The sequence below is a fragment of the Lepidochelys kempii genome, chromosome 4, assembly GCF_965140265.1.
Source record: "Lepidochelys kempii isolate rLepKem1 chromosome 4, rLepKem1.hap2, whole genome shotgun sequence".
In the NCBI taxonomy this organism is placed as follows: domain Eukaryota; kingdom Metazoa; phylum Chordata; order Testudines; family Cheloniidae; genus Lepidochelys; species Lepidochelys kempii.
Genome location: NC_133259.1, coordinates 78810339 through 78824587, shown reverse-complemented (window position 1 = coordinate 78824587; position 14249 = coordinate 78810339). Strand labels below are relative to the sequence as shown.

The window sequence follows — 14249 nt, the reverse complement described above, 5'->3', positions numbered from 1 at the left end:
GTCACTTTGGGTATGTATACACTGCCACTGGGAGTGAGCGTCCCAGCACAGGTAGACAAACTCGTACTAGTGTAGATGTGGCTCAAGCTTATGTGCTAAAAATAGCACTGTGGCCATTGCAGCTTGGGCAGTCAAGCCCACCAACCCCCTAGGCTAGAGGGGCCAATCCAGAATGTCCACGCTGCTATTTTTGGTGCATTAATTTGCCCCACACATGCTACCATGGGCCTGCTGACCTGGGCTGGGAAGCTCAGGCCCAGCTGTAATGTAAACATACCCATATGATCCCACCCCTTCCTCACCTTTGGGTTCTGGTCCAGGGACCGTTGATTAGGCAGTCAAGGTTTGTCTGTACAGACCCATTGCTGCCTCCCTGGACCACTATATTTCCTAGGCTCATGGCAGAGCTCCTTGGCACATTGAGCCATTCATTTCCCTCACAGGGCAGTCCCTGAACCTGCAGAATTCTTCCTGCTCCCTGAAGGCCTCTCTGCCAGCATAGAGAACCCTGGGCAGACGCTCCCCAGCTTTGTTTCACAACTGTGTGGTGCTCCCCATTGCAGGTTTACCTTTCCTTCAGGGAGATTCTGTCTGCTAGCCATCCAGCTCAGCTCCCTGACTCCAGCCAGGTGTCTCTCACAGAGAGAGAGCACCAGCCATCTGCTCTCCTTCCTGACTAGCCCCCAGCTGAGCCCTATTCAGCCCTTTTAATTCCTCCCTCCAAGCTTGACACCCCCCCTCCCCTCCCCGCAGGTATAGCTGATTGATCACACAGACTGTCATTAATCCCCTTCTGGGCCTTGTGGGAGTTTGTACACCACATCATATATGTCAGGGGTGGCCAAACTGCAGTTTGCGAACCACTAGTGGCTCTTCTACAGTTAAAGTGCAGCTCTCGGAGCCCCCTCTCATTTTCTACCCACCAGTCTGGGGGTGGGGACCTCAGGGCTTCTGCCCTCTGGCAGGGTGATGGGGTTAGGGGCTTCTGCCTTGCGAGGAGGGGGGTCTTGGGCCTTCAGCCCTGCGGGAGGCACCTGCTGGAGCTCGGGGCTTCAGCAGGAGCAGGGCTGAAACCCCAATCCCCAGCAAGTGTGCCCTGCAGGGCTGAAGCCCTGAGCCCCAGCAGGTGGACCCAGCTCTTGAACTTCTGAAGATTATCGTACGCAGCTCGGAGGGTCAGTAAGTTTGGCCATCCCTGATATATGTAATCAGACATTACAAAGCTGCTTTCCTCTACAAATAAATGAGAGAGATGATATACCAATCACTCAATTTAAACAATCACTTTTCAACTTGTTTCATTGTGGTGTCACACTGTAGTATCTCTGGTAGGTAGAGTTTGGTTGTAGACAGAGCTTTGAAGAGAACCTCTACTTTTTCTCCATCAGTTTAACCCCTGCCTGCTGTTCGTAAATGCATGTTGCTTTGGTATATACCTCGCATTTGGTACTCTACAAACTGTAAAGACAAATTGTGTTATACTCTGAAATTATTACTTTAGTAGAAGGTCCATAATAACAGTTTATTCAAACTCAGTGAACCAAATCGTGTCCCTAAAATTTAAGTCTGGAGAAAAATTTTAAATTTTTAATAAAAAGTTTCTCTGTATTTTCAGCAGCACAGTAATTTAAACAGCCAGACATCATCCAAAACCCTTCAGGAATTGTTCTTCTCTCCACAGATTTCATGTTCCCAGCAATCTCTGTACAAAGCTGTCAGCTCTAAGTGAGCTGGGGTGAGTTAACTTCTTGAGTTATGGAAACAAATCTAAAGTATTTCCAAAAAATATTGAATAAAGACAATGAAAACATTTTAACTGCAGGAATGTGTTTTCTTCCTTGCTCAATTTAAAATCGTAGAATTTCAAGAAATGTACCAACTAATAACACAATTAAGCAATAGAAAGTAGAGTAAAGCAAGCAAGACTGGGCCCTAACTAATGTAAATATTTCCATTACTGTAGATCAAGAGCTCTCAGTCTGGGGATTGTGAGCCCCAGAGGAAGTGTGAACCATACTGTAGTTCACTTATTCATGCTAGTCTTTATATTGATGGCAGTGGAACTATTCATGTAAGTAAGGCAATCAGGATTTGGCCCTTAATATGTGTTAGGTATCTAGCAGTCCTGTATATTCTTATCTGAGAAATGGGTTTCTCAGGAATGGCTCAATTATCATCATTTTAAGATCATTTGTCAAAGCTGATACCTTATTACAAATCTTCAGAAATTACCTTTACATTGTGACTATTCAGAAGGAGGCTTGAACTAGCGTTTGAATTTAACTCATTGACTTTTTTTGGTTTTAGCTATGGATATACCCTCTCAAGTTTTTTCTTAAAAAACAACAACAGAACTTTCTGGATTAAGTGTAAATGTACAGTTAAGGAACCTCTTAATTTTTGTTTGTGATATCTAGAGACAATATTGGCATTGGCATGTACCCAGTACAAAAATAAGTGGAGAAACGGACATACAAGTGAAGTCCCATTTAAAGGTATGTATTAACTTCCCTTGTTTTCAGATTGCTTGGAATAGCTGAAAATTAAAGTTTGCTATTTCATCTCTTATGCATGTTTCTAGCATCATTTGGAGCATCGCCTTGCTTGAAGGCTAAAGCAGTCTGTTGGACATCAGGCAGCACTTGAGGATGAAAGTCGAGCTGCCTTGGGAAATACAGAGGCTTTTACTCTGAGGGTAAGAATCAGTGAAAAACATCAAACCAATTGTCCAGCCATAGACTTACAAGTAGAGCTGTACTTTAAATGTGTGTCAGTAAGGTTTCAAATGAAGACATGCTGCATCTGATTCTGTTGGGGAATGATGGAAGCCCAAAAAGTGTATGTAGGGAATGAGGTCATCAGCTGCGGCTCTTTTGATCTCCCCCATCCCATGTAGTGAAGGGAGTTTTCCAACAGGTCCTTGGGCAGGGCATTTTCTCAGTATCTTTTTCTTCCCTCCCATGCTTTGTGGGCAAATTATTGATATCATTGCATTCTTCCATACAAGGAGGGATTAACAGGATTAATACCAGTGAGTATGGAAAAGAGATGTGGAAGAGGAGAAAGCACAAAATAATCAAAAATAATATGTAAAGTGAGCACTCTACACTTCGTATTCTGTGTTGTAATTGAAATCAATATATTTGAAAATGTAGAAAAGCATCCAAAAATATTTATAATAAATTTAAATTGGTATTCTATTCTTGTTTAATAGTGCGATTAAAACTGTGATTAATCATGATTAATTAATTTAATTGTTTGACAGCCCTAATCCTGACATTTGAGAGTTCTATCACAAGATCATGAGTCAGACTTAATTTTACTTAGAAATCGTGTCTTTCACGATCAATTTGCGAGAGTTGGCATGTCTGCCAGGCTCTAGCTGTGGCACGTAATGGTTCAGTCTCCTGTGGACTGTAACACTTTGGTCTAATGTCAGTTGCTGGGTTTAACATGCAGGTGCTGGGAGATATTGGTGGCCTCTGATATAAAGGAGGTTACAAAGGAGGCCTTCTAGTCTTAAACTCTATGACTCTAAGAGGAGAGAAAGGCAAGCTGATTGGGGAAAAGTGTAGGAAATGACATGGGAAGCAGAAGGAAAGGAAAACAACTATTCTGGTGCGGGGAAGATTATGTAGAACCCTGCAGATGAGGAACAGGAGCTTACATTTGATGTAGTAAGAGACAATAAGTAAAATGGGAGAGTCTAGAGGGTTTTCCATTTAGCAACACAAGGCCCTCCCTTTGGCACATAGGTTTGATGTGCTGTCTGCGCCACTCCCACAAGAGACGAACACTCAAATTTAGGTCTTTCACATGACAATGCTGAACTCTACCACTGGGCCACTAGTTCACCCCCTGCAGTCCATACAGATATGTAACTCCCACTGAAGTTGGTGACAATTGTGTGTGAATTTGTGTTGCAGTATTTGGCCCTAATCTGTACATATTTTGACATGGTGCTGCAGTAAGGTTTCTTATGTGAAAATTTTATTTCTCTTCAGTCCAAAGAAAAAACTGCAGATGCATGCAAATTCCAGTGCACTTTCAGATGGATTTCCACAGACAGATAAAACCTGTTTATCAGAAGAGGAGTTATTCTTCAAAAGGCACATGACAGCAATAAAGAGAAGGGTAAATGTAAATATTTGGGTCCTACCAACACTGAGAACAGATGAAATACCTTGCTTGAAGAGCCCTAAGATTAGTGATGACAAGGGAGACAACAGAGCGATGACAGACTCATTGAAGAGTGCTTTGTTAGAAACTGTTGCTTTAGCTGAAAATGAGCATTCCAGTCAGGATAATGGAGGAGACAGACTTGTCGACAGTGAATCCTCATCACAAAGTACAGTTCAGTTGAGCCCCCGTCTGCGAGCAGGGCTGAAAAAACAAAGTCTTCTACTCCTTTAAAAAAAGAAAAGGAGTACTAGTGGCACCTTAGAGACTAACCAATTTATTTGAGCATAAGCTTTTGTGATGCCATCCGATGAAGTGAGCTGTAGCTCACGAAAGCTTATGCTCAAATAAATTGGTTAGTCTCTAAGGTGCCACAAGTACTCCTTTTCTTTTTGAGAATACAGAGTAACATGGCTGCTACTCTGAAACCTTCTACTCCTTTGTTACTGGGAGAAGATAAACAACGGGACCCTCCTGATAGTGACACAGACAGGACTATGTTTAGGGGACACATCAATATACCATATTCAGCTGGAAAGAAAGTCTTTATGGTCTACATTTCTAGAGGTTATCAAGGTAGAGCGATTAGAAACCAGCCCCATTCCCACCACAGACACTCCCACACCCTGAGATTCCTGGACCATCATGTATCACATCTGGGCTAATTATTATTATTCACTATTTATATAGTGCCCACAATTTTGCTAGGAAATCTAGTTTGGGGGAAAGAGCATAAGACTGGGAGTCAGGAGGTTGTTCTAAATCTGACTGCCTTTGACTCACTGTTTGGCCTACAGCAAGTTGCTGCATTTATTGTCTCCGTTTCCCCATCTGTAAAGTAAGAATAATAATATGTACCTACCTGTCTACCTCCTGGGTTAATGTGTTATTGTTTGTACAGTGCTCTGAACGTATGAAGTGCTATGCACATGTAAAATGGGATGGCACGTGGGAAGACAGACAGGTACCTGCCCTGAAAGACTTGCCATCCAAATAGACATCATTTAGGCAAAAAAACAAAAACAAAAACAAAAACAAACAAACAAAAACGGTGTTTGTTAGTGGAAATGTCAGTCATCACTAGACTTCTTTTACATTTAAATACGAGTTCCAGGGCCCTAGCATGTGAAACGTCAAATGAGTATGAACAAGTCAGTCTATTAAAAAAGAAACACACATTAAAATTTTCACATGATGTCAGCACGAAAATACTCCCAATCTGCCGTGCCCAACCCAACCCTTCAGAAGAAGTCTGGTTACATTTCTTTTTTCCTAACAGTGGTGTGGAGGTTCCAGTAACTGTGCATTTGGGCTGTCTATATAAAGGGTGTGAATTCTCCCATGTCCCTTTAAAAATACAGCTGTCAAGCATTCTGCATTTTGGTATTTATACCTATATGTTTAAAAGATGACAAAAGAGTTTTTAGAAGATGCTAATAATAAAATGCATGTAAAGATGGGAGGGGAAACCACCCTACAAAGGTTGCACACAGGAACAAATCTGCAGTGAGGTTTGTGTACTTCAGGCAAGTGCAGTTCCCAGCATGTAAAGAGATGGTGATCAAAATTTGCCTTCAACTTTTCATCCTAACATTCAGGGGTGCTAAAGTCTTGGGGTTTGGCAGTCCGATTTTAGAGAAAGGAGCTACTTACAAAATTTGTGAACATCCAGAGGGTTGGGAGTGTTTAAATCTTTAGTTACAGTGTACAACACCCTATGAGCAAAACAGCTAGAATGTGATTGGGAAGATGTGTGCCGATGGTGACTGTATTATATGTAGTACCATCTGGTCATGAATGAAAAAGCATATCAAACCATGAAATAATCTCTAAACATCTCTTTTATTTGGGAAATATTTATCCCATTAACGCATTTAAATCTTTGTGGTAGCATGAAATGCTGCAAAGCTGTATTTTATACCAATATAACCATTTAGCCTCAGTATGCTTGTTTTTTGAGCCAGATTCAAAGGCAGAAAGAAATGCATGAATGGAAAAGTCATACCCTCGTCTGTACAATTACTGTAAAGAAAGAGGTTACAACTTTCGGATTCTGGACCTAAGATGGGGGCTAAAAGATGGTGTCAGCAATGATCACCACATGGTTTTACCTCACTTGAAAATGCTGAAGTGCCAGGAGTTGGGACACCAAACGTTTTTTATAAGTTTGGGTTTAATTGGGTATGATTAATTTCTAGTATATTTTCTAGGGATTGTTTGTTTATTTTACTTTCTGAATAATGCACATCTTACAGATCTAGTGTATTGAGGTAACTGGTAAATACTACACTGCGTTACACCCTGTGGAATCTTAATGCCTTGATTTTTGCACAAAGTGTATACCAGGGCTGTATTGTGTCCCCTTTATATGGCTGTTTGTTCTGTTTTCAGGTTTTCATTGGATAAAAGCATGACAATCCTGTCATCCCAGAAATCATATCAAAGGAAAACTTAGACGCAATTAAAGACACAATTGAAAGTATAAAACTGGTTGAAATAAAGCCAAAGCAGAATATGCTGAGTGGTGTACTACATGGTGGATCAAAAGAGGCAGCTCTGACTGAGAGAATAGAACAGGTAGAGGATCATCAGGCTGGTGTTACACAAAATTTTCTGGGAACTGACAAGTCATCAAAAGAAAAGACAGTTGAGACCCACCTCAATAAAGAACCAGAATCAAATATTTCAGATGAGCAGGATTTGGCTCATGCATCTCTACTCATACAACATAAACCTGCAGTTGAAATATGAGAAAGAACTGCAGCTTCTTAACCAATGGTACAAACTGTATGAAAATTATGACCCAAGAGTTTAGAGGCTTCTACCCATCAGGTTCATATTTTGTCAATTCTCTTTGGAAGTCCTTTGGTTAAAGAATATAAATGTTTTTCATTCCAAACCAGCAGACTAAATTCAGTGATGAATCCTGGTCACATGCCACCTGAGGCTCGTTGTGCATACGCTAAGAAGAAGATTCCAAACCATTTAAGAGATTCATTTGTTCTCCATTCATTTTAAATGGAATCAATGGGGAAAAAAAAATCAATGGAAAGATCCATTTCTAAACAGCTATATGGAAGAAACATTTCAGCCTGTAGAGTTGCAGAGGGGGTGAGACTCAGTGTTGAATGGAACTGCCTGGATCACTATCATCTATGAACTAAAGTTATCACTGTTTAAATGAACAGCGCTTCTCCCTTTATAGGAAGAATGCACCAGCAGAAGGTATTGCTTAATAATGATGCTAATAATTCTGACATCTGCAGATCTTGAAGGCAGATAGGTATTTTGTTATCCCCTGTTCCAGACGTGGGGTAACTGAGGCTTAATGAGACCCAGTCAGGAAGTCAATGGCAGAGTCAGGATTAGAATTAATGTCTGACTCCTAGCAGCATGCTCAATTCACTAGGCTCCTGCTGTCCTCTCCTGAAGTTAACTTGCTTGTTTCTCTAATCACATTTGGAGCTTAGAGCAGCTTCTTAGTTTTCACACATCTTCTCTTCTCTTTCACGCGTCTGTGGGGTCTCTCATTCTTCCACACAGCACCTTTTACCAGGATATTTTCAGTAAGGATCCTGTACACAAACAACAAGCTAAGAGCAAATGGCTGAGCTCTTTCCAGAAACTGTGTGAGATATTTCAGGAACATGCTCCAGTTGCTCTCGGCCAAGAGACTGCCACTGCACTACTTAAAACAGGTGAGACTGGAATCCAGAAGTAGAAAATGTGTCAGTTAGAGTGATCAATACACTGTTTTTAGGAGAAACAAATTAAACAGATTGTTCTAGTCAGTAGGGATGGACAAATCGTTTGTGGGAGCTGCAGACATCTACATGCCTAGTATGGTTCAGAAGCCTGTAAGTGCCTGGATATTTATGATTATTAGAGCACCATAAATACTTAAGAGATTAAATTACTTTCCCTCAATAACCCTAAGTGCCTGTCTCAGTTCAATGTATGGTTGGATTGGTGCATATGGTTGGATTAGCATATGTAATGCCGTCTGCAGGCTTATTATTTGGGCTTTACTAGAAGAGCAAGCAGCCTGGGTTTTGGACAGGCAAAATAAAATATGCACTGTGAAATACTGTTAATAACACTCAGTGCAAAGTACAGAGTGATGATCTGACTTTTGCTGCAGGATTAGTGTAAAAATAATTTAGCACTAATACAGCACTTTTCATTGGTAAGTCAAAAAGTTGTTTTCAAGGGAGGAAAATGATGGGTATCCCTATTTTTCAGATGGAGAAACAAGGAGGTTAAATGACTTCCCCCATGCTCAGAATATACCCCAACACTTTAATTCTCAGTCTGGCAGCCTCTCCACAAAATAGCATGTTCATGAACAGTTGACTCACTTAGAATATAATGTAGTTAGAACACAATCCAGCGAAGAGAGTGAGGCCCTGACACTTAAGAAAATAGAGATCTCATCCTATGACTGGTATTTTTTCTTCTGACTAGGGAAGTTAGTGTCTCATGAGTCTTTCTTGAAGATTTTCTGTCTTCATACAACACTGGACTTATAAAATAAAAGGGTAACAGTTAAAATCTCTGGTGTGTAGGTGCTTCCTTGATTTAAATAAACCCTAAAGTTAAGAGGCTATAATAGAAGTTATCCACAGGCATAAGTGTGTTTTGGGAGGAATTATACCTTACTTACCATCACCAAAGCCCTGGCAAGAGCATTGTTACTTGCCATCACAGGTCAGGAAGTTTTCCCTTATATTCAGCCTAAATGTTCACCATCTTGATACTTGCTCTTAATTATTCCCCATTTACCACACTGAAATCCTCTAAACCTTTGGCATTAATATCCTTTGATATATTTGTAGACTGTTATCATTTCTCCTGTAGGTTATTGTTTAGACAAGTTGTATGCACCAAGTTCTTCCGCATTCCTCCTAGGTCAATCCTTCCAGTCCCCCATTCTGTTTTGATACTCTCCTCTGAACTCCCTCCTGTTTGTCAATACCTTTCTGTTAAGGTTCTAGAATTGGTTGCGGTATTCCAGGTGTGACCACACCTGGAACCAAATGGAGCCAGGCTATTACTGCCTTGCTCCATAAGAAGAACCCTTTGAGCTTGCAACCCAAAATTGCACAGGCCTTTTATTACATCCATATCACTTTGCAAATTCTGGGATGACTTGCTGTCCACTATCATTTCTAGGTCTTTTTCATAGTGTTATTGTCTTCTAGATTTCTCCCTGCCATTTGCTATGTTAACCATGCAATTTATAGAAAATTCATAAAATCAAACAAACAATTATGTGTAATTCAGCACAGTTTACTAGATCTCATTAGAATCTACAGGGTTTGTGATGCTGATAAAACACAATGCTCATATCTTTATTGCTGTCCTAGTAGCTATCATATTCTCTAAGCCATTCTTCCAGCTTGCCATTTATTTTTGTAAGCGTTCTAAGATTAAGTTTAAAAAAATGCATTAAGAATCAGAACATATTTCCCCTTTGTAAGTTTTGCAGCAAGAGGTTAATCAAGGATTCCAGGTCCAGGGCTCTCCAGAAGATCACTGTCATTGCTTCAAGAGAAACATCAGTGACATACAATACTACCTGTCAAGCAAACAGGCTTCAAAATATACTGATATCCACCAACTGAGACCGGTGGTCAATGCAAGACTGTATGAAGCACACCAGAACTTCATAGACAGCATCCATGCCAGAGTATGCTAATAGTCCTTTTCCATTATTTTGGTTCTTATCACCACCATGTCAAAGGATCTCTTTACATCATGCATTAGTCCAGTGGCCAGGGAAAGACGATGAAAACCATAGAGCTTTTTCATCTTCACTTTCCCTCACCATTTGTGCTTTTTTATACTGCTCCTTACATCTGCAACAACATCCCTGTTCCTGAAAGCCAAGTGTCCTCCTCTTCCTTCAAATCCCTTCTCCAAAGCCACTTCTTTCATCTTGCTTATCCCCTACTGACCTTCATTCCTGTGTTATTTACTTCTTTCTTACCCCAGCTCAGTCTTCTAAGATTCACTCACGATCTAATATTACTCCCATTTATTTTAACCTTTATCCCTCTTTTCCCTAACCCCTTGTTTTGTCTGTTCTCTTTATGTTCAGTATTCCTGGCAGGCTCTCTGGGAGAGGCCATATCTTTTTATAGTCCTTAAAGTGCAAAATTATGATGCTATATAAATCTCAAATTATACCACTCTTAATTCACCTTGATTTCACCTATTCCATAAGTAGTCCTATTGAAATCAATGGGCCTAATCATGGAGTAATATGCTGCTCATTGTGAGCTGCGAATTTGAACCTGAATGTTTAATACTAGTAGTAACAGTAAATATTTAATTAACAATATATGGTCATTTACTGTTATCCATTTCTTGTACCAGAAGCACTTAAAGCATGCCATGAGGGCCAAAAAAGCAGCCCATGAAGTATTAAAATCTGGCCTATGGTTACCCATCTTTCTATAACTGTAGCATAAGAACTTAGTTGACTAATTCTAATTTATTTTTGTTTGGGGGCCAGTTAACTCTCAGACCAAGCAATTTGTATTCATCTGTCAAAAAATAAAATGCAAACACAAACATTACATGCACATAATTATTTTTGGCTTCTCTTTACCTTTTGTTTTCTTCTTAAGCCCTTTTTCCAGCTTTCTCCTGCTCTGCATCCATCTCTGCACAGGATTGTGCAAGTTTTAAAAACAAAATTAACATCAAACAAGAACATGCTGTCTATGTTCTTCCCTTCTCCACTACCAGCTCTCTGCCCCCACTCCTTCATTTCAGTCTGACTTTATCTGTCTAATCTTTCAACTCTTCCCCTTGATGATTTCTCTTCTTCCACCTTCTGGCATCTTCTTTCCCATTTCCCTGATCTTTAGGCTCTCTTTCATTTGTCTCATTTCTCTCTACAAGCCTAAAACTGTAACATAAAAACATTAAAGTACAAATTATCTTACAGGGTTGTTATAACTTAAACCTTGCAATATCTTGTGGCAAAAAGTCACACCCAATGACAATGTTATTGCACATTTTATAACCCAGAAATGATTTTATTATGAGAACAGTCATCCTGGGATCCTTTCCAAGATTTGTTAAGTAAGCTGCTATAGCTCTGTTCTTTCTTTACAGCTTCGTCACACTAATATCTATGAAACGAGTGTTAGCTAAGGAAAAGGATAGAATCAACCCCATCAGCAACAGATCCCATGCCTGCTACCTTGAACGCCTGTGCAATGACTTTCAGAAAATTGTCATCACCCACTTCAACAGGTCAGTTACATAGTGATGTCTATGAAGATGACCCCATAAGAGGGGAAGAAATAAGTAGCATAGAGAGTAAGAGTTACTGCCATTATGCTGGGCTCCAGCTGTATTGAAAAGTTATAGTGAAGAATCCTCTTGTGTTGGGGTTAGTCGCAAACCAGGCTTTTCCTTAACAAAAGCTGGAGCAAATTGGGATAAAGGAGATGATGAGTTTTTGGTCAGTTGACAGATTACTTTTGTTCAAAGTTTGCTCATTACATAGCATGTCAGAGCTGCAAATACATCCAGTTCTTTGATGCATTAGTACATTTTCTGATCTAAAAGAATTCCAAAAGAATGTGGAAATAATGCAGTTCAACAGAATACAAGATTTTGAGGATACAAGGACTTCAGGTTAAATTCTGCCTTCAGTGATAATTCTGCAATCCCACTGTCTTCATGTGACGGGTGTAAAAATCTTATCCTGCACTGTTAAATATACATACCAAATGGAGTCCAGGTTAAATGTAGTGTTAGGGACTTAAGCATATAAAAGTGCACACACAAAAGCATAGAGTTTTTTTTTAGAAGTGCCACTGAGTTGGGTAATTCAAACTGAAGATCATTCTAAGTTTTGCACACCCTCATGAAGGCCTGCCTCGTCTATTTCTCAAAATATGCAGATCACTCAGCTATGTCTAGGAGTACAATTTTCACTTAAAAAAATAGACAAATAGAATAGTTCACCTGATTTAAATGTTGCCGAGGTTTTTCCTTTCAAGTGTGGGTATTGCCTTATAGTCTCCCCAGCCACATAAAGGGTTTCTACAGTAACACCAAGCTAGGCTGCTTCTTTTTTAAAGATAGTTTACAAGTAAAATTTTAGATCAAATTCTCATTCCCTTCCCTATCCCCACCTGTCTCCATTTTCCAGATGAGGCAGAGCATACCAGGGCACTGTTTAGATGAACTGAAAGGCCTGTTAGAGGCGCTCCCAGGCTACAAATTCTGGGACTTACTGTGGCTAAGGTTTACCTTTGCCTTTCTCCTTCTCAAGGTCTAGTATAGGGGAGCATCATCTTCTGGGAGCTGGGGTGAGTCACCGGAGATCAGCCATTTGTGGGGGATGTGATGGAGGAGGAGAAAAAGCTCTGCAGCTGGTAAGTCAGGGCCAGGTCTTTTCTGAAGTATGATAATGTGCATTATGATCCAGTGTAAATTCATGATCATGCATTAACTTAGATACACATTAGTATCAAGGGTCTCAGGAGAAACTCTAGTCTGTGGTATCATTTAATTATTCCAGAAATAACACATGATCAAGTAACGAAAGAGTGGGTTATAATAAATGCTCACAAGCAGCTAGAGTTATGGTTGCAATAGTATGTGAATAAACTGAGAAAGAGGTTCATATTTCAACCAGTAGGACTGCAGTATAAAAATTAATTGAGAAGAGGAACAAGATAGGAAGAGTGTTGACTTATCTCCGCCACAGGGTCTCTATAACCGGCAATGCACTATTCATTAGGTAGCAGAACCTTAGTATGAGAAGGGATGTGGGCACAACTGTATCTCTGATAGCACAGTCCTAGCAAACTCAGAATCTTTCATGGGTTCCATCAAAGTGGATGCCAGAATGTTTGTCAAAAATGAGTTTCTGTGGAAATTAAATGAAACCACAGCACATTTCCGTGTCCTCTACATATTCACCCTCCATGCAACCACCTGAATGTGCTCCCTCACACTCAATAAATGGAAAGCGTATTAGAGCTTGCAACAGTTCTTCATTGGATTTGTCCAGATAGGCAACCTAGAGGCTTGTAGGTGAAGTCTCACTTCCTCTATCCTCTGTTTCCTCAATGGAATATCAATCAGTGAGCAAGTAGGTTAGTTTGATCTGGTAGCGTCAGTTCAGAAATAATGTGGCATTGAGATATTTCATAAGCTAATTGTATAACAGATAGTTACATGATGACACAGCAGCCTAGAAAAGTTTCCCTTGTACTTAGCATAAGGGCAGACACCTTCATGCAAAAAGATGAATTCATGGAAAAAACAGTACATATAAAAATGAAGTTACAACCAAGAAAGGGTGTAAAAGGGGATTTTAGGGAGGGATTACTTTAGAATGGGAAAGTTGTGTCTTTGATTTACCATAGAAAACATGGTGAGAGTTTTGTCTGATTATACATCTGGGTGTGGTGAGAAACTGAACTCTTGTTTATGACAGAGAACTAGTGTCAGGATGGTAGATTATCTTGACTTTCTTCTCCAAACTTTTATCAGTGCCCCTGTTCCTCTCCCTGTTGTCTCCCCCGATATAGGGTTACCTGTGTTGTAGGAAGAGAAACTTGTGTGACCTGAAGAATCAGATTCTGTCTTTCAGCAGAAGACTGCTTATAGTACATGGTGAGGCTGGATGTGGAAAAAGCGTCAGCATCTTTAGCTTCTAACTGGATACCAGGGTGAGGATCGCTCAGATTCATTAAGGAGAGAGAATTTATACAGCTACAGGGGACAGGCGTTCTCTCTGTCCCTGAGTCACCACCAGCAATAGCTAGTGCCATCTAATGGACACTACTAACATCACTAAAGCCTCTTTCTCAGGTTTGCTGCTTTGTCCACTTTAAATGTTTAAGGTTCCAGTTGAATTAATTTTGCTGTTGAAGCCTTATTTTTGGTATTTTCTGACTTTTTAATTTGGCTATGTAATCTTAATGTTTAATTAGCTTAGGGATTTCTGCATTCAAATAAATGATATACTATTATATACTGTATAATGTTAATTAATATGAGAGAAATATGTGGAAGTGTGGAACAAGCACAGAGGT

The 14249-nt window shown here is 40.1% G+C and overlaps 2 protein-coding genes across 3 annotated transcripts in view; both read left to right on the top strand.

Annotated features, from left to right (window-relative positions):
- Positions 1-7712, top strand: part of RWDD4 (RWD domain containing 4) — a 31437-nt gene extending 23725 nt beyond the window's left edge. The window contains exons 11-14 of one of the 2 annotated variants that reach the window (XR_012158643.1): positions 1682-2071; positions 2418-2695; positions 4005-4134; positions 6571-7712. The gene's annotated coding sequence lies outside the window, so the exon portion shown is untranslated. Of the gene's footprint in view, positions 1-1681; positions 2072-2417; positions 2696-4004; positions 4436-6570 lie in introns of those variants that run through there. The other variant, XR_012158642.1, reaches the window with a different exon arrangement.
- The window catches only part of LOC140910979 (uncharacterized), a 64864-nt gene continuing 55204 nt past the window's right edge, over positions 4590-14249 (top strand). The window contains exons 1-5 of the mRNA XM_073343189.1: positions 4590-4755; positions 6611-6756; positions 9668-9825; positions 11305-11445; positions 12476-12578. Of these exons, the coding sequence (XP_073199290.1) occupies positions 4590-4755; positions 6611-6756; positions 9668-9825; positions 11305-11445; positions 12476-12578 (714 nt within the window). The remainder of the gene's footprint in view (positions 4756-6610; positions 6757-9667; positions 9826-11304; positions 11446-12475; positions 12579-14249) is intronic.